The sequence below is a fragment of the Pithys albifrons genome, chromosome 1 (assembly GCF_047495875.1).
Source record: "Pithys albifrons albifrons isolate INPA30051 chromosome 1, PitAlb_v1, whole genome shotgun sequence".
NCBI classification, from domain to species: Eukaryota; Metazoa; Chordata; class Aves; order Passeriformes; family Thamnophilidae; genus Pithys; species Pithys albifrons.
The window spans coordinates 93,855,012-93,875,381 of record NC_092458.1 but is presented as its reverse complement, the minus strand read 5'-3'; the positions used below and the strand labels follow the sequence as shown (position 1 = coordinate 93,875,381).

At 40.5% G+C, this 20,370-nt stretch overlaps 1 protein-coding gene across 1 annotated transcript in view; it reads right to left on the bottom strand.

Moving 5' to 3' along the window:
- Positions 1-11,745: 11,745 nt before the first annotated feature.
- The window catches only part of DPT (dermatopontin), a 29,596-nt gene continuing 20,971 nt past the window's right edge, over positions 11,746-20,370 (bottom strand). The window contains exons 3-4 of the mRNA XM_071572311.1: positions 18,815-18,922; positions 11,746-13,123 (exon numbers count right to left, since the gene is read on the bottom strand). Of these exons, the coding sequence (XP_071428412.1) occupies positions 13,057-13,123; positions 18,815-18,922 (175 nt within the window). The 3' untranslated portion in view covers positions 11,746-13,056. The remainder of the gene's footprint in view (positions 13,124-18,814; positions 18,923-20,370) is intronic.

Below are 20,370 nucleotides of genomic sequence, written 5' to 3'. Positions count from 1 at the left end.
ATTTTCCTTTGCTCCTTACTCTCGTCTCTCTAAAAATTCTTCAAGCCGAGATTTTTCTCACAGGGTGGTTAACCTCTCCCAGTATCAGAACCATATAAGTCTCCTTGTGTTGACTGAACAGGACAAAACCATGTACACACACAAGAACATGAGGTTCACTGCTTCCTGGGAGCTTTCCCAATTTGGGAGACCTTTCCTTTTTCATAGGAAGAGCCACATAGTTTGAGGGACTATGTGAGAGTGTGTAAGAAACACATCCATCACATCAGCACTAGTAAGAAACAGTAATCAAGCAACTGCATACCATAACATCTTTCCATGATGATGTGACTTGGTTCTTCTCTTCTAAGTAAAACCAGTATGTCTTTGTTTAAGTCCTGCAAATCCCACCTTCCGCCATTCTTACTCCCTACAATGAGAGGTCTGAGGTAAGACAGAATAGAATAACAAAGGAAAATAACAGTGATTTATTATGGTGGGTTTGAGTTAGAAAAATTTAGTCTTACACCCTGCAAAGAGTACGTGAAATCTCTTGGGTTAGTAATAACACAGCAATTCAAGTGAATCACAGCTTGTACTCTTCCTGAACACAAAGTATGTGTCTCATTTTCTGACATAAAACTGGTAAAATTGGTCAGAGGTGATATGTCTGGCAGCTCCCTAAATCAGCGTCTGTAAAGCATTTTAATCCTAGACTGACTCTGATCCTTTAAGAGCATTTTTCCTTCTTGTTGCCATGGATGTGGGCAGTGGTAGCTGGGGAAGGTGTCCTTTGTGCCGTGTGTTGCATGCAGCACTTTGGCAGTCAGCATTCTGTGCATGAGAAGGGCAGCCTTAGTAACTTAGGGGCAGCAGGGTATCTCCACTGCTCTTTTCTGAAAGACCCTAGCCTTTTCTAGAAAATAGGTGACTGGATTGACTGAATAAGACGGCACTTGCACCTCATCTATTCAGCAAGAGTTCCCAGAAAGGTGTAGACAGCCAAGTCCTTTTCACAACTTGCTCATTAACACCATCTATATGTGGTATCTAACCTAGCAGCAGAAGTCAAGGTAGGTGGGATGCTTGTTGCTGGCCACATGAATTGTTATGTGCTGCCACTCCCACAAGACATGTTCATCTTTAATAGGTTAGAAATGGTCACCTGAACAGGGAACTTAGCACTGTTTGGTGCATTGTGATGACTGTGCTGACTGGGAAGCTGTCATGCTGCTGGGTTAGCAGGATGCCCTTGGCATCAATACTCTAGGCAATCATAAAATGTTAGTATGGAGCCAGTACTATCACACTGCAATCCATCTGACCTGCCATATTTAGGAGTATCTCTCAGCCTTCTTCTCATCATGGTATCTTAAAGCCTCACTGTTGTCATTGGATTTATTTGTGCATGATGCCAGGGATGATTACTATCCCTGATTTATGGAAATAGAGATGAGATGCAGACAGACACAGGATGTGTTTCATGTGTCCAAGCTATGTATGAAACAAAGCACAGTCTTACTGTTAACTAAGCTATTCCAGAATCAGGCAAGCTGTGTTAGCTGAAGTATGTGCTTGGATTAACTAGTAGCCTGGGCATAATAAAAGTATTGCTTTGAAAATGTGTACTAGCATCTCTGTGTGGCTTTTAGGAATATCATCCCACTTAAGGCTGACAGTGATCTTTAGTCTTGTTCTGCAATGTGGTATGGGAGCACAAGCCAAGTGATCCTGCTTTGCTCACATGGAGAGTGGGTGGCCAAGCAGGAGCATTCCAAGTTCCTAGCTAGCACTTTAACCACTAGGCATTCTTTCCAAAGAGACTGTTCACAGTGGGACTGTTCACAGTGACTTATAAGAGGGTTTTCCATGAGACTAATCACATCCCAGTCCTGCTGTGGATGCTTATTCCCCTGGATTCCCTTATTTTTGTAAAGGTTTCTTTCTTACACCCATTCTTTCCCTCTTTTCTTTTTGCTGTGAAGGAGTCTTTGGCATGACTCAGAAATTTTTTTTTCCTTGTACAGCATTCAAAATGCAAATTGCAGCTTGAACAGTTTCTTGGAGCATGATGCTCTAAACAGAACAGTGGATTTATTCCCTGAATTGAAGGAGTTAGCAGGAATCAGTTACAGGCCTTTGCCCAGGTGAAACCTGGTAAATGACATAGGTGTTTCTGCACTGCACTTTCAACCTGAAAGCTCCCTAAGAAACAGATGATTGTAATTATTTTTGTTAGAATTCTTTTCAGGTTTATTATCATGTGACCACATGAGCACCCTTCAGTTTTTTAAGATTTCAGACAATTAACTGCTTCACTAGTGAAGCCTCATGATGAATATTCCCTCTTAATTTGTTTTTAATTGGAGTGTTCATTCATCATCAGTGTAACATTTAAAGAAAACATCAGCTCTCTTCCTACTGTGAGACTGACTTCACATGGGCTTAGGGTATATGTTTCATCTGCCTTTCTCCTTGTGAAGATTTATGTTATTTTAGATATCTGCCTGGTTCTGTCATTCACATACATGGCTGAATGGGGGACCATGTCCATTGTCTCAAGCTCATGCTTATAAGGAGGCAGATGTCACCTTCTTATCCTTTCCCATCCCCAACCAATCTCAATTTCTAACAGTTTTTTCATTCCCCATGCAGAAATCAGGAAACTACAGTATCTCTTTACAGGTGAGGAATGGATAACACCTTGAGTTTGTCTGCTTTGTACACTGTACAGAGCACCCCCCACTAACATCCATCAACACTGGAGGAAGTGCAAACCAAACTGCAAGGGATACAGAAGTCACAGAATCAGAGAATATGCTGACTTGGAAGGGATCCACAAGGATCATTGAGTCCAACTCCTGGCCCTGCACAGGACCATCCCCAAAAGTCGCACCATGTGCCTGGTATCGTCCAAATGCTTCCTGATGTATCTAATCATAACAGAATAGGCTAATTTACCTTTCTTCTACCTAATGTCAAATAGCATTAGGCTTTGTATCTGGAGGATCTAGATCTCAACAGAAAGGAAGACCCTATAGTGGAAAATTGTCTGATTTCTGATGACAGCTATGTCTTAAGCACTAGCTATTTTTTATAGTTTTAATTAACTCAACAGGAGAAGCATGAAGAAGTTTTTAGTGCCATGCTCTGGCCAACTGGAATTAGATTGCTTTAACAAGTTCCTTTCAAAATGCTCCAGTGTGTCAGCACCATACTGCAGTCTGCTCTCTGTTATGGGTAAGACCCTTGGTGACAAAGGGAGACAAAGGAAAATTCAGAACTAACATGAGAATTCAGGCATGTCTTCAATGGCTCATCCTTTCACCCAAGGTGTTTCACTCTGTGAAAATATTTATATCTTGATTTTCTTTAGTTCTACTCATCCCACACTACATCATTACCATGTTTGTTTATTTGGTATGGTCTTCCAAGCAACAGATTGAAGGCTGACTCACGTTTTTAATAGAACAAGCAAGAGAATAATACATATCAGTCACTTTCTTTTTATTTCTTTTTCCTTATTCAAAAGAATTAATTTGTTAATGCACTCGTGCTGTAAACTTTCAGCTCATAAAATTGTAACAACAGCTAATTATCTTTTCAGGTATTCATACAAGACATTATGGAAATACATTATTAACTTTACTGAATATGCATATAGAATTTGAGTGTTGGGGTACAAGTGAACGTATCTGACTCTGCAGAACCAGAGTTGTTTAAATGTAACCCAAGTAATTAGATCAACAGGCACAACTAATGGAGAACAAGTGCACACATACACTGCTTAAGTAATTTGACATCCTTCTGTGACAAGGTTGCCCACCTGGTGGGTGAAGGGAAGGTGTAGTTTTTATGGATTTTAATAAGGCTTTTGATACTGCTCTTCACAGCATCCTTTTGGGCAAGTTGTCCAGCTGTGGGATGAATGAGTTCACAGTGTGCTGAGTTGCAAACTGGCTGAAGGGCAGGGCCTGAAGAGTTGTAGAGAATAGAGCTGCAAATGGCTGGTGACCAGTCACTAGTGGTGTTCCCCAGTTCCATGGGGTTCAGTCCTAGGGTCCGTCTGTTCAATATGTATATCACTGATTTGTATGGAGGAGTTGAATGTGCAATCAGCAAGGTCACTGACAATAGCAAACTGGGAGGTGCTGTTGACTCTCTTGAGAGACAAGAGGCCTTGCAGAGGGATCTAGGGAGACTGGGGCATTGGAATATGATTAATGGGATGAAATTTGAGAAGTTGAAATGCTGGATTATGTACCTGGGACAGAGGAATACTGGGCACACATACAAATAAGGAGAGGAATGGTTGGAGAGCAGCCCTGCAGGAGGTGATCCAGTGGTGCTGGTTGACAGCAGGCTCAATATGGGTTGGTAGCCTGCCCTGGAAGCCCAGGTGGAAAAATCCTGTGGTGTATTAAAGTATAACCAGGAGTCAAATGATTAACCTGCTGTATTCAGCATTAATGGAGCCTCATCCCAAGTATTGTGTGCAGTTTTAGGCCCCACAATTTAAGAAGGGTGTGAAGGTCCTTGAATGCATTCAGAGGAGGGCAGCAAAGCTGATGTCAGGTCTGAAAGTCATATCCTGTGAAGAGTGATTAAAGGCTTTGGACCTGTCCAGTTTGAGAAAAGGAGTCTGAGGAGTAATCTCATCACTCATCTTCATGAGGAAGGAAAGTGAAGAGAGGGAAGGGCTCATCCCTTCTTTGTGGGATCCAGTGATAGGACAGATAGGAATGGTTCAAAGCTACACCAGGGAAGGTTCAGAGTGGACATTAAGAAGCATTTTTTTACTGAGAGGGTGGCCAAGCACTGAAAAAGGCTTCCTGGAAAGGTGGTTGATGCCCCAGGCCTGCCAGTATTTAAGAGACATTTGAACAATGCCTTTAAAAATATGTTTCAAATTTTGGTCAGCCCAGAAGTGGTCAACAATTTGGACTAGATAAATGCTGTAGCTTCTTTCCAATTGAAAATACCCTAACTAGCCTATCCTACCCGTCCCGTCCCATCCCATCCCATCCTCCATCCCTGAATAGATTCAGATAGGACTGAGAAATCTCAGCCAGCCTATTAAGCTGACCACTGTAGATGGCTGCCAGTATAAGGAAGATATAAGTACTCTCAACCCAAATATTGATTTAGAGAGGAGCTCTCAGTATCAAAGATAGGTTTTTTTCAAAGGCACTAGAACAGTGTTTCCAACATGTTATGGTTTTGTTTTCAACAAGACATGAATTGTGTTTAAATGTCTGAAATTCCATATGGTGCCAGTGAATTCATTGTTGATATTACTGATTTTATGTTAACAATCTTTAGTCTTTACAATTGTTGCTATGGTGTGAGGGGAAAGAGGGCAAAATGGACATCTTGGAGAGCTTAACAGGAGCCTGGTCAAACTAGTTCCACTGTTTGGGCAAAGCACAGAGGTTGGATGGAGGCACTTTCAATGAGATACCCAGGTCTTAAGCAAGCACTGCAGCCATGTGCTCAGTTCACACAAAGCAGGAGATGCTCCACCATGGTTGAGAAATCTAGTCCTTTTGTACTTGCCAGAGGACCAGGAGGCTGTTTCAGTTTAACAGAGGAAAAATAATGACCTGAAGTCATGGCAGACATCTCTTGCTAGTGATCCTGTGACCGTGCTGTATGTGTATGAAGTGGGTGCAGAGAACCAAACCTCTCTCAGTCACCATTTCAGATTAATGCCATGGTGATCTAGGTATTTAGTGTAGCTGCCAAACAGCACTTAATTACCTAAAGCTGTTTTCCTCTTTTCTGCTGTGTTAAATAATACAGAGAGTAACTGCAAATGATAGCTCAGGTTTTTGGCCTGTGAGTTCAATGTTTGCTGTTCTACAAACACTGTGTTAACTGCAGAGTCTATGATGTGTATGCTGTAGTTCCCATCTGCAGAGAAGGCAGATGTCAGAGGCATCTGGAAAGTAGGTAGTATTGAACCAGCAAAAGAGCAACTGCAGGTCTTTATGCTAAAAATATTCAGATTTAGCATTTCTAAGTGGTAGAGAAGAATGTTTGCGTCGATCTTGTCTCAGCTATTTCCCTTTCTGAATTGTAGTTGACTAAGTTGGAGTAGGTGACTTTTTCTAGTGCAGCACATTCAGCAAATGAAATCCTTGGGGAAAAAAATGTCTTCTTGATACTACAGTTCGGTGTACAAGCTGTAACAAGTGCAAACCTGTTACAATTTAATAACTATTTCATTGCTGATCTTGAATTACTTTTAAGGTCATGAGTTAGTTTCTAGCCCGGTGGTGGTGGCAGCTAGTTACTTATGACCTTATGCAGTACAGCTGTTGTTGAATAAGCCACAGACACACAGCAATTCTGCTAGATCCCAAGGAGGTCCATCCAAGGAAAGTCAGAAATATGTGACAGAAAAGTGCAATGTTATATGGGTAAGAGTTTCTTCAAGGCCACCTCAAATTTCCCACAAATTCACTCTGAATACATAAAATAAAGATAAATAAAGGAAGAAAGGAAATTTCTGTGTAAGATTATGGTCAAAGTTTGCTTATTTTATAGCAGGATCTCCTGCCTTATGCTATCTTAGGACCAAGAAAGATATGTGAACTTCCTGCAGGTAAGATGGCTCTGTTTTGTCACACAAGTAATAATGAAAACCCTATATAAAATTGCTGTAGTTGCTTCTACCATTACCAGTGGGTTTTGGACAAAGTGTCTGGGCAGTGGGGATATGTACATTATGATATGCTGTTTGAAGCTGTTGTCTTTGACAATTTTTGTGGTGCTACATGCAGTTAATTTGTATGTCACTTGACAGGCCAGGCAGGCAGAGAAGGTCTTTCAGTAATTGTGAAAACAACATGAACAGAGGAGAGAGATATTGAAAGCATTCGAAGAGACAGCTTCAGTGCATGAAATTAGATGAAGAGAAGCTTGGCCAAGAAAATAACAGAGGAAAAGCTACCTGCTTGCCTGCCTCCCAGGTTATAGTACTCTCACTTGGGGCTACCAAGGTGAAACTCACAAAAGATCATCTTAGATGATTTACAAGACCACATTCCCTGCCTCCCAGAAAAAACAGAAGGAAGTGTTGAGGGGATAAAAAACCTGTAAGCTTGCCTGGGTGCAAACAATTGGATGGGTCACAGCTGTGGCATCTGCTAGTTTTCAGTGGAAGACAAAAGCACTTAATCTTGGATGAATAGGATAATTATGTCAGTACCTTGCTGATGAATGTATCCATTTCCAAGTCAAAGATTGTTCACTTTAATGTGGGGCTGAACCCAAGCCAAAGCCTTGAGTAACTTCAAACTTTTAAGTAGCTTGAGCAATGTGTTTGTGTTAGCTTAACCAAAATCTTGTATGCAGCCTCACACAACCATGGAAAACCAGAATTTCAGTTCAGAGGCCATGTGTTGTGCCCAAGGCCCATTTTCTTTAGTTTATTGAGAATTTATTTGCTTTTGTTCTTTTCTTGCCTCTTTCTTAATCTGTGATCCCACCTCCTCCTATTTACACTTCATTGTTGGCTTTTTCCTTCAGTTCTCATCTGTGTTTTCTTTGGTCAAGGGTTAAGAGCTTCAAACACAGATTAAAAGAATTATATCAACATTATCAGTTACTTCTGCTTCACTTGGCAACTCTTCTGCTTTTTGAGGATGGTAGTTAATACAACTGTGCTGACTTTTTTCTTTGCGAAGTTATTCGGGGAGCTTTCTCCAAATTCTTTGCTAGTATTAAATTATCCTAGTCATCTCATCTCCTAAGACAGAGGAGTGTGCATTTATTTTAAGAAATTACATAATGACATATTGTTGAGGTGGCTTCATGTATCTCTTTCCCAGTTTTCACTTTGGTTCTTGTCGTTCTTCTCTGTTTCCTCTCACATAGAACCATCTCTTTTGCACCTCTATTTTCTGTGTTCTCCATAATTTGGGGTGATCTCTTTGGTCTCAGGTTCTGTGCTGTGTTGTTTTGTCTGGATCAGGCAAGGCCTGGAGAATTTGATCTTGCTTTTAAACTAAAACTCACATGCTACAAAAGTACAGCTGTGACTTCTTTTACATGCTGAGATTTATCTGGTTGATGAGGCTTTAGTGCTAAGCTTAGCAAAACTTCTCTTTATTCTTCTTGAATGATTTAAAGATAACCTCAGGCAAACAGAGTCCTGGTCTTCATGAGGTTGTCAGTTAGATTTTTCAAGTAGAATAGAATAGAATATTATAGACTATTACAGTTGGAAGTGACCTACAGTGACTATCCAGTACAATGGCCTGACCAGTTCAGGGATTTTATGTCTTAAGAAAGTATGAACAGGGTATGTGCCACGTTGGCCATCTATGTGTATATTGGCACATGCTTTGATTCATTCCCTCTAACTAAAGGTCCAGTTTTTCTGATATTCCTTGCAGAGATGTACCAGCTGAGATCCTGAAAAGTATTTAGATGTGTGACTCTTGCTTAAGGCTGAACAGCTTTGACTTTGCCCAAAGTTCAGAAGCTGAATAAAAATGAAATCATTGCTGTTCAGGTATGGAGGTCAGAAAGATAAAGACAAGCTCTGACCCACTGGCACTTGTGTTAGCCTTTAATTTTCAAATTGTGGGTAGCCCTATGCCTTTTCTAAACTTCTCCATGCATGGGTTCAGGACATCAGCTTCACACATACCAGTACCTTGAAATAGTGAGGAATAAAGCAGCAGTTCCCTGCATAACTACTCTATCCTCAAAAGTAAAGCTAAGCATAAGTAATGTTTTATGTTTGATAATGTGTTATTAACAGAGCTCCTCCTGCCCACGGTGCACGCCAACAACTCTGGCACAAAGTGCCACTACCAGTGATGTTCATACTCTCTAACTGCAAACAGCACCATAGCCTTAAAGATGCAGGTCAATACAGTAACATGTTGCTGATGTGACAAACGTGGGCTTGAAATAAAGTTTTAAAACAGAAAAAGATTCAATGGCTGTGAATCAAGGGTCAAGTCTAAGTGAGTTTTCCTAAGGGCCAACTGGTCTTCTGCCAGATCTTCTGGTTCACTCACAGACTGGTTTCCCTTCAGCTGTGTTGGCATCGCTCTGCTTAGGTAATTCCATGACTTTCTGCCAGGTTTATCTCATGTTACAAAGTCCTTAACACTGGACTGGAAGAAGTTGAAAGGTCTGTCTTGATCTCACAGGAAATAAGCTTTATTTTAACATGGCTATGGGCTTGCTGTTTCTTCTTTTCATAAGTGCTGTGTTGCTAAGTCAAATTTATCATGAGTTTCATAGTATTTGATGTCCTGTAAAACAGACATAAAACAAAGTCCTGATGCTTCAGCTCTCATTGTCAAGTGATGAAAGAAGAATTTCAGCCTTCACTTAAAAAACACATTTCTAGGCTCAGCATAGTTGAGAAGCAATTGGAAAATACTGTTTGAAGCCCTTGAAAATTACTGAATGTGAAAAACGTTGAAAGTGCTTATATACTCTGCAAACTGAGATATCAGAATATGTTAAAAAACAGAGTTTGCTTGCTTTTTTTGCCTTTTTTTTTTTTTTTTCACAAAAGCCCCAGAGTTTTAAAGTTAATCTTGAGATTTAGGAGGAAGAGCAGTCAAGTTCTCCTCTTTGACTGTCTGCTTTCCCCAATCACTTATACTGTTCTGTTGTTCAAATTTCTCTTGAAGTTAAGTGGATGAAATGGAGGATGTGGGTTTGGCTTAGAACCCACTTTGCTGAGTCTCAGATTAAAGGAGACCCACAAAGGGAGTCACTGTTGGTATTTCTCTTCCCCTGTCAGGCTGCCCCACTTCACCTTTTTTATTTAGATTTAGAAAAACCTCAAAAGGTTCTCCTTGTTTTTTGGGATTTCCCTTTGTGAATGTGAAGATTACCCTGCCATAGTTTAATTAAAAAATTGCTGACAGCACGCTATCAGCAGCCCTTGTAGCATGGCTGTGGCAATGCTTAACGTTTACAAAAGGAATGTTTTTCTCTCAGATACTTGAATTCAATCCATACTTTTGTTATTTATTAAATAAATAAGGCTTTATTTCCTGATGTCTTATTTATTAAAAAATAAGGGTTTATCCTGCACTGGCATCTGGTTTGTATTTATGAGTAAAAGATGGTTGATGTTCAGTAAGGTGTCTCAAGCAGGTTGAAAGCCTTTCTTTTTCAGAATGGCTTTAGGAAAGTTAAGGCAGTCTTGATCAGGTTTTCAAGCTAGCAAACTTTTGCAAGGCAGGCTCATCATCACCTTAGTTTGTGCTCAGGAATTTGGGCTGGATCCTTATCAGCTTTGGACTAATGTCTTTCCACACATAAAGGTTACCTGAACATAAAGAGGATGATGCAACTTAGATTAAAACTTAGATAAAAACTAAGTTCAGTTCCTAGTTTTGCTAACTAATTGTCCTAGGACTTCACAGGAACCACTCTTTCACTGCCTCAGTTTGCTTTTGGGTTTTTTTTTGGTCCACATCCCATTTCTGCTTTCCTCCAAGATACATTCTGTTTCCCACCCACACCCTTCCTCATCTGAGAATTACTTAACTTTCTGAAGAGGAGTCCTGTGAAATATATCCTACACAGATGCACTGCTCGGGTGGAGCTGGGAATAGAGCATGAGTGGAAGCAAGGGACTGGGACAGGGATGAGGGATAAAGATGGCATTAGCCAGCAGTGTGCCCAGGTGGCCAAGAAGGCAAATGGCATCCTGGTCTGTGTCAAAATTAGTGTGGCCAGCATGGCTAGGGAAGTGATTGCACCTTGAGTCCTGTATTCAGTTTTGGGCCCCTCACAAGAAGAAAGAGGTTGAGGTCCTGGAACAAGTCTAGAAAGGGCAGCAGAGCTGGTGAAAGGCCTGGAGCACAAGTCTTGTTTGGAGCAGCTGAGGGAGTAGGGGTTTTTTAGCCTGGAGAATAGGAGGCTCAGAGGGGACCTTATCACTCTCTACAGCTACCTGGAAGGACGTTGTAGCCAGGTGGGGGTTGGCCTCTTCTCCTAGCCAGCTAGTGATAGGAGAGGAAATAGCTGCAAGCTGCACTGGGGAGGTTCAGGCTGGACATTAGGAAGAATTTTTTTCACTGAAAGGGTGATTAGGCTTTGGAAGGGGCTGCTACAGGAGGTGGTGGAGTCGCTGTCCCTGGGGGCCTTCAAGAAATGTCTGGATATGACGTTTAGTGCTATAGTTTAGCTGTTATGACGGTGTTTGCTCGAAGGCTGGACTCGATGATCTTGGAGGTCTTTTCCAACTGTAATGATTCTATGATATGGGACAATATGACACTACAACTCCAGGACAAGAGACCAGAACTGCTCTTTTCTGTGGCAGTGTGGATCCAAATCACCTTAAGATGATATTGCACTATCTTTTCTCCTAAAAGGCCTTCATAAGTCCATGACATGTGCAGAGCAGCCTAAGTCATTTAGCTGTGTGGGAGATAGATGTCCATCTAGGACAGGTGTTCTCAGAGATGATCCTTCTACACCTTATTTTGGTGCCCAGACTTTTCCATCAACGCCCTGGCCTAAGTGACTTATCTTCTGGTGGTCTCCTATTTGGAGCTCCTTTGGCTTCTTTTGCCTGTCTGTCACTGCCAGCTAATAAGCTTCTCCAGCTTCCCTAAGCCTCTTGAATTCTCTTTCCCACTGTTACTTATATGTCTCAGCAACTGGCTTTCTCAGAAACTCCCTAATCACCTTCATGGTCTCTGAGAATGACAGAGGGTTTCTTTGTGTGCAAGTTAATAAAATGGTGTAAGTGAAGTCAGTAAAGAACAAGGCTACAGCAATGCAAAACCTATTCATTTATTGGACAAGTGTAGTTTTAATGCTCACACTTGAGGGTATGCTGGTAAATATGTTAAAAATGCTTGGAACATGGAAACTGTTTCCTGTGAAGCTTTGCAACCTTAAATTGGTACATGGGATCACCATGGCCCTTGATACGCACAATCAAAGCCACTGCTAAGTTTACCATTGACTTCATCAGCTAAGAAACTGAGTCCTAAATTCTGGATTGTTCAAGAGTGAAAATCCCACCTCAGATTTTCTTGAAAGAGATCAATAGTCTTGTTGGATTACAGCTGCACAAATGCTGTGCAGTCTTGGACTGTGATCAGCTTACACTTTATAGGGAATAGGATCTGCAAGTTGGAGGAACTAAGGTCACTTAAGTAATTAGCTTTATTTGTCTATTCTAAACCGAGAGTGTACTACCAAGGGCAGATGGATGTTGTACAGGCACCCATAATGGAAACCCTATCCACCTGAAAAGCAGATTCTTAATCAGTGTGATGTCCATATTTACAAGGGTGTGAGTGGTTTGACCTGCTCTGGGGTTTGCCCAGAGTAGAGCTCTGAGCTATTTATGTCATTAGAGACTTTTAAGACAATATAAAAGAGACTTTAAGTAAAGCTGGGTAAGGCTTCTGTTTTTATTGATGGATCTACTCTCATTTTTATCAGACATTGATGTCTTCCAGTGTTGTAAAAACTCAGAATTCCCCTGTGTATGCAGACCTCTGTTGCAATGGAGTCACTCTGAGTTCTGTAACAGATGCAGTTGCATTCAAGGCCGCCTGGTGCAGTTTCAGCACACTTTCAGCTACTAGATGCTGGGAAGCTGGTAGGGATCGCTGGGTTGCTTCCAAGTACAAAGCAGAAGATGGGAAAGTCTAGTGTATGTTGGGAAGCATGTTTCCAACTCATTCAGAGTGACTGTGCTGGGAAGCAATTATATAGAGTTGCTATCTGAAAGTAAGTTGTATGTGTTCAAAGTGGCTATATGTATATACAAGAAAGGCAACTGTGCATATGCCGTAGAATTGTGTATCATTAACGTGTATGTCTTAAGCAATTTTAATTGGGGTACAGCTGTCAGTGCAGCTTTAAAGAATCTTCTGAAATTGCTGTTTGCAAGCATGTGGACTGGCAATTTATTTATTAGCTCCAGAGGGAAAGAATTATATCCTCAGCAGACAGCTGATGAGTCTTGGTACTTTTTTTGTGAGCCTAATTGTCCTTCTCCTGTAATGACTAACCCTCATCCCACCCTGTCTGTCCCCAAGCTTTCCAAGTGGGGTACATTCAATCTTTTTAAACATTTTGAAATGGGCAGTCATAATCTGTCATCCTGCAGACAATAAATTTCCACTGACGATCCCTGCATGAAAGAGAGACAAGAGAGAGGTATTAGTGAGCCAGAACAGTAGAGGATGCTCCACAAGTAAGAATAACTGTATAACAAGTATTGTGGCAACAAAAACATCTGTCTGCCATAGCTGGCTTTTGTCTGAGTGCTTTGTGCTACTATGGGCTGAAAGGACATTAAATTTGTCTGATAGTTACAATTCCTTCACGCTCCCTTATAGGGTAAGAAAGTGAGCTCTCTGAATAATTAGATTTCTGAGTATCCTTCAGAATACAATGAATCTTGATGGTGATGTATCCTAAATCACACTTTAAATCAGTGATCAAGAGGAAAAGGATGGTTCTGTGAAAAGTTGTTGTCATGCAATACATTGCTCAGGAATGTAAAGTAAAATACTTGTGTGATTTTCAAGCCACTTCTAAGTGGGAAGTTATCTGCACAGAAATGCCACTTTTTTTTCAATGTCTTTCACTTGTAGGTCTTCTAGCTTGTGTCCTTTACTACAGATTTGAAGGAATCAATAGTGAGAGAAATTAAATTCACTTGTCATCCTTGATCTCCACAAGTCACACGTGAGGAAGAGTAATGTTTATGAGTGTAAGGAGAGTTTATGCTCTTCCCAGATTGTGAGTGGGGGATGTCTGTTTTCTCTCTCAGGAGCGAGATATGAAACCTACTAACAATTTTTAGTAGGAAACCTGATTGAAGCAGCAGGACTCAACAGTGGAGCCCAGTGATTTAGTGTCCAATAGCTGCAAATGGCTGCAAATTTCCACCTTAGCTTATTGTGCATTAAATTGTCCTTTGACAAAAAGAGGGTCAAAGTCTGCTCTGTGGAGGGAATGTTGAATTTAGATTGCTTGGTACTGGCTAACATGAATTTAGGTCTGAAGTGCAGTCCCTGCAGATGGCAGCCATCATTCAAATTGGTATTGGGTAGTACTACAAGAGGTTTCTGAAAGTTTGGATTGTGTTAATGGTGATCTCCTAAATCTGAGTCATGGGACAGCTAATGCTGCTGATGTAATTCAATAGTAGCTTGCTTTCCAAGACACCTGCACAGTACTGGTTTTCTGGAGAGGAAACTGGTGCCAAACCCACTGCCTCTCAGGAATGTACTGAGACACCTCAGCCCAGATTTTGGTAATGACTGTGCTCATATGGTTTCACTGACAGGCTGCCTCTATCCTGGAATAAGATTAACTTGACTCCTAAACTCTGCTTAGGTATAAATTGCCCCCTTTCAGCTTTTGTTAACTGAGGATTTTTAATTGGAAATATGTTATGCTACTTCATCAGTTTATGCTGAATGTTAAATGGAAATGGGTTTGGCTCATGCTCCTCAGCAAGTCTGATGTTACAGTTATACAGTGTTAGGGTTTGGTTTTCTTTAAATATTTCCTAGATATTTTTAGTTGCAATTTTCTCATAAAAGTGTTACCAAAGGTTAATGAAATGCAAGATTCATGTTTAGGTTTACTTTAAGAATTCCTCATCTGGGCTATGTGCAAGCTCTTCAAAGACTGTTATTACTCTTTTGGTCAGTAAGCTACCAAGAGAGACAAAAAAATAAAGAGGACTCATATGTGGATTAACAGGATTATATGGGTCAAAATTAAGGTCTGCTAAACTATAAGATGAACTTTTAGCTCAAAAACTTAGGTCAAGCCATTTTTTCTAAAATAGAATATTGTAAAATTAAGTCAAGTTCCTTTAAATAACTGTATTTTAGTTACCCAAATTAATAACATACTTTAAAATCTTGGAAAATAATTATTTCTGGAGTTTTCATTTAAACTTAAACTTGCAGACACTTTAACGTATATGCTCATGGTTGGTGGCCAATAGATTTAAACATTTAATGGCTTAAGTTAACCTTTTTCCCCCCATTACTTCTGTTTAAAGCTAAGCATATGCGTGTCCAGCTTTTCAGGATGCAGGCAGTTACTTTGTACTATTGTTACTGTGTGCTTAATTCAGTAGTTATCATACTGTTTCAATTTGTAGATCCCTTACAAGTTTACCAGTGGGGGTGCAGATCCCATAAGGAATTTCCCTATGTGGCATACTCTGGAATGTATCTGAACTTGCCTTTGAAGATCCTTAACACCAGTTTGTAAATTCTATCCCCCTCAGCTGCTAATTCCATGTATTTTGCTTGGCTTGGGAAATCAATATTGAACTGTCACTTTTCCTTTCCTGTTCTCATGTACTCTCAGGTTTAAATTTTTGATATGTATGGAAAGTATCTTTTATCTCCAAATATTGTTGAATAATCTGTTTCCAATTCAGTTAAAAAATTCTGTGAATTCCTATTCATATTGAGTTTGACAAAGTCCTCTTTTTCATGTGAAACTTATTAGAGACCTTAAATACCCTATAATTTAGCTCAGCTGAGCTTGGTAGATGTCCAGCTTGTCCAGGCATTTCCAATGTACTTACTGCTGGGGTATCTGGGTGTCAATTTATCCCTCAGTGATGGTGTTTGAGCAGTTAAGAAGTAACTGGCTATTAAGATCACCCAAATAAATGGAGCAGAGAGCAGTTTTGTAAAAGAAATGAGTTTATGACAGTCTACATGTGCTATTTTTATACTGTGTAGCAGAGGACACGGTCCAGCACCTCCCACGAATGCCTGGTAATGCCCACCTGCCTGTCCAAGCTGCTCACTTGCAGGCTGGGCTGAGTGAACTGTGATTGTTCCAGTGGTGCTCCATGGGCTTGAGAGGCTGATCCAGCCTGACCACAGCAACATAACAATGCTCCACGAGGAAGCCATGCCATCATCACTTAGCATCTTTCAGGGCTCAGGCTGAAGAAATTTTATTTGGTTTTTGGGATTTAATTTTAAAAGGTATTTTGCCAAGGATTTACTACGTGCATGTCTATGTGGGCAGTTTCTGTTGTTTACAGCCTTTGCATACTCCATGTCCTTCTCTGAAACTTGGCTTTATCAGTCTGTCCAAAAAAAAGATACTCTCTTGCCCTGCAAATGTTCCCTTTCCTATATCCTTAGGTCATCCTGTCTGCATCAATGTTACCACCACACTCCTGAATGGGCTCCCAGGGAGACTTCAGACCCCTGCTAATTCTTTCCATCTGCTTTTGTCCTCCTTTATAGACAGTTGTTTTCTCCTTTTGACCCATTTAAAATGAGACTGGAAAATGTAAATATTAACCACTTCTGAAGTCTATTCTCCACACACAAGACTTAAAACTTCTGATTATCAACAACTCATTCATTCCTGATACACAAGCATGAAAACTCATAGAGAATGGTTACAGAAAAGGAAGTGGGGATACCACCATTCTAAACTTTCTACATCCTTTACCACATACATCACATGCTGCCTCAAATATCTGTGTATCAACGGTGTTATCAGTGATGCAATGTCTTGGGAGCAGGAAGAGAGGTCATGATATCTGTAAGTTTATCTAAAAGGTCTCCAAATACCTAGCTGTTTTAAGTTATTGGGAAAGCTTAAACTGAAACACCTTCAGAGCCTTTTTTGTGCTTCTTCATAGCTCAAGAACATCATCCATCATGGACAAAATAGTATGGACACAAGTTTAATGTGCTTGAAGATGAAAAGCAATAATAAAATGTTTACACAGACAAGCTGCACATCTGCCTGTTCCTGGCAGGCTGAGGCTTGGAATAACTTTTTCTGCTCCTATTCTGCCTCAACCATCTGCAAAGAACCATTTAGGATGACAAACTTTAATGACTTTTGTGAGCATACCACTCAGGAGTAGGGTTATAGCTTGAATTTGAATTCTAAACTGGGGCAGCAGGAATTTTTTTTCACATCACACACTCAGCAACAACAAGTTGGTTTTAGTTGTTCTGAAAGCTGAGGGTCAGAAAGTTCATTGGCACAGAGATGTGTTCTAATGTGAAATAAAACATTTTGTCTATAGTTTTCACCTACTACTACTGCATGTTCATGCCTGTCACCACGGCAGTGGTAGGACAAAGGTGTTGGTGGCTTCTTCCCTTTCCAGATACTGTGGTCCCATAACCTGTGAGGACCTGTACTTCTGATGTATATCCCAAGGTGCTGCCTCTGCTCCTGGCCAGTCTCCCCACTGCCACCCCATTCTGAAGGCTGTGTTAAGCCTTCAGCTGTCAGTGACAGAAATGTGCTCAGAGGCATTGGTTACCTCAACTGCTTTGTTTTCCAGGCTCGTCCTTGTGATTCCAGACTTTACCCTGGTCTACATCCGATGGAGTCTGGAATCCAGCTGCTGAGGAATGCACTGTCTGCATTATTTCCCCTACTCCCTTCTACAGGCATAAGGAATAAGGATTAAGAATAGCACTGGGGAACATTTAAGAAAAAAAAAGTCCAAAACTGGGCTGTCCCTTGCAACCTTGTAAATTCTTTATCTAAAGGGATAAATAGATACCTTTGAGTCAAGTATCTGTGAAAAATATTCTTCCACTTGTAGGAACAATTTGCAGACATAGCTTCCATTTAGTAAGAAACAGGACAATGTATTTTAGCCAGGAAATGACAGTTACGACCTGCATCAGTCTTACAATTTATTATCATTCTTGGAAAAGCCTCCTTTTTTTAGGTAACCTTCTGGTTGAGGGATCCCTAGTGAACTCGAGCAAGCTGAGGGCATTACAGTGACAAAAGCACCTCAGCTGCTTTGAGTGTTACTAGAGACAGCTTGATATGTTGGTATGTTTAAAATCTCACTTCTTCCTTCTCTCCCGTCTCTTGTAGCCAGTCTTGGCCAAACAGTGCAGCACACCTTGCCTTGCTGTCTGTGCTGTGTTTGATAACTAATGCTTTAATATACTGGACTGAGGTGTCTGATAAAAGACATCAGCAAATAAATAGTTCATGATTGATGTATTAGAGGTCAACTTGAAAGAATCGAGATCCCTCTCCCACAATCAGGTTTCAATAATTGCTTACATTCTCCTTAAACCTATGCTGTAGTCCAAGGCAGATGGCACTGCAGGGTTTATATTAAATCTAAATTTAAAAACTTCACAATTCTGCATAGCAAAGAGAGAGAGACACTTCTTTGTAACTGAGCAGAAAAATTATGAATTCATTTGCATGACTGCAACTTCACTAGCCGTAAGGCCTCTCCCAGGAGGATTAACAAATGTCAAGAATTGACCAGGGGTGATCAGGAAAAAGTAGCTAACTCATTTAATGGAAAGGAATCAGTGTGCACAGTATTGCCTTAATTTCTAGTGCAACCTCAAATATGTTAGAATTGTGTTGAAACTGATTGGGCAGTTCACAGGATTCATGTTGGAGTTCGTGTGGTTTTATCTTTGCATGCTGGTAGATTTCCTGCTTCTTCTCAAAGAAAAATGGACCAAAAGAAGTCCCCTATCTGCTGAAAGGGCAAAGTGTTCAGGATGGGGTTTTCTACTGAGCTCAATGAAATATAGTCCAAATAGAGGTAGGTCAGAAACAATACTGAAATCTGCTATACTTTGTGGAGCTCAGATTTACCCAAACCTACCACTGTGATATTTTTCATTACTAAGATGACATGGCAAATGATTCCCCTGAGCATGAAGATGCCTTGTTCCTGATACATCACCCAGTTCATAAGACTGTGAACTTCGATCCTCAGAACTACTAGCCTGAGGTGTAGCCATGCACTGTTGGGGAGAAGTAGAAAAGAAAGACTTTTTCTAATTTGTAATGAAACAGATGAAAAGCAAACCTGTCCACAGCAGAGAAAGTTGTGGTTGCCCCACGGATATAATAGTCATAAGTGTACATCATCATGTCCATATCTTCCCCATAGTGTCCTGGATATTCCGTTGTTAACCTTTACATTAAGGAAAAAAGAAAATAATATAATTTACCATCTTATAGAACAGTCCAGTTGACTGAATACAACTCAATTGGTAGGTTTCTCCTGCTTCTTTGAAAATTCTTGTTCCTTAACAGCACCACAAGATGCACTCTTGCCTATGAGACTGACTTTCTCTTCTATGCAACCAATTTCAATAACTTTAGAACTGTTAAGAGCACATTGAAGTATTATATGTGTATACATCTGCAGCTCTGGGATAAAAGCAACCTGAACAAGAAAGTGATGCCGTGAAATGACCCTTCCCCCAAAAACAGGACTCTGAGCACGTTAGTGTAGGGTAAGATAAAAAGTAAAGGTCCTTTAATAACACAGGGCCTACAGCCCACAGGAATACATGATGACATGCATGTGACCCAGTTCTTGTTTCCATGGCTTTTATAATAAGATCCCTCCAATCATTGCTTTACACATTTCTCAGTCCAGCCCCAGTTCCACCCCTGGTACAACCCCTGGAATTGGGTCTGGGGTCGTCAAGACCCTCTGTCTTCATCAGCTCCTCTTCCTCAGGCACACAGAAGTCCCTTGGAGTTCATCCAGTTCTGGCTTTTGGGTCACTCTGACCTGTGTTTATGTTTCGTTCTGTAGGCCTTCTGATAGCCTTCAGCTCTACCTTGGAAAGGTGTCTAAACATATTAAATAACTAAAGGAATTTGAGCTCCCTGTTCTGGGACAGGGGTAGTGATAGAAAGGCATTAAACTGTTAGAAATATTAACCCTCTAAAAATCTACAACTACTGTGTTCCTAAAGTCTACAAAATGTGAAAATCAGAACAAAAACCCCTTTGGCATCAAAGTAAAGCTTGTCTACTACTAATGTCTTTATTGCAGGGTTTTGCTCCAGCCTTTTGTGAGTCTGTTTGGTTTGTTGCTGTAGAGTGCAGTAAATGTTTGCCAAGCCAAACAACTACAAGCATTTATCTATTTATGAGTTATATTAAATGAATCCAGCAATTAATCCATTTCTCTTTGCTGTTTCCACCTTCTGCCTAATTTATAATGTAAAACTAGGGGCCTGGACAATATTTATGCAGTGTATTTTTTCTAAGAACCTCAAAGTGCTTCTGCAATTGTGCATCGTTATGATTACTGCTTTCCTGGGAAATAGGCAAGTAATACTGTACTTCATTTTACAGATACTGAACAGATTCAGGAAGAATCTGGGACCTCAACCAGTACTTTCTGTCAACATTACGTTAGAAGTCTGGAGTGAAAATCTGGCACTCATTCTTTCCTCATATTACACCATTTTACATGGGAGTTGCTTGTAGAGTTGTGTGAGCTTCACTCAAAAACAGCTAAAGGGAGAATCAGAGTCCCTGTAAGGGAAATGCTGTCCCCACGGAAATAAACAGCTCAACTTGTGTTGAGATTAATAGGGTTAAGACACCTTTACAAAAATT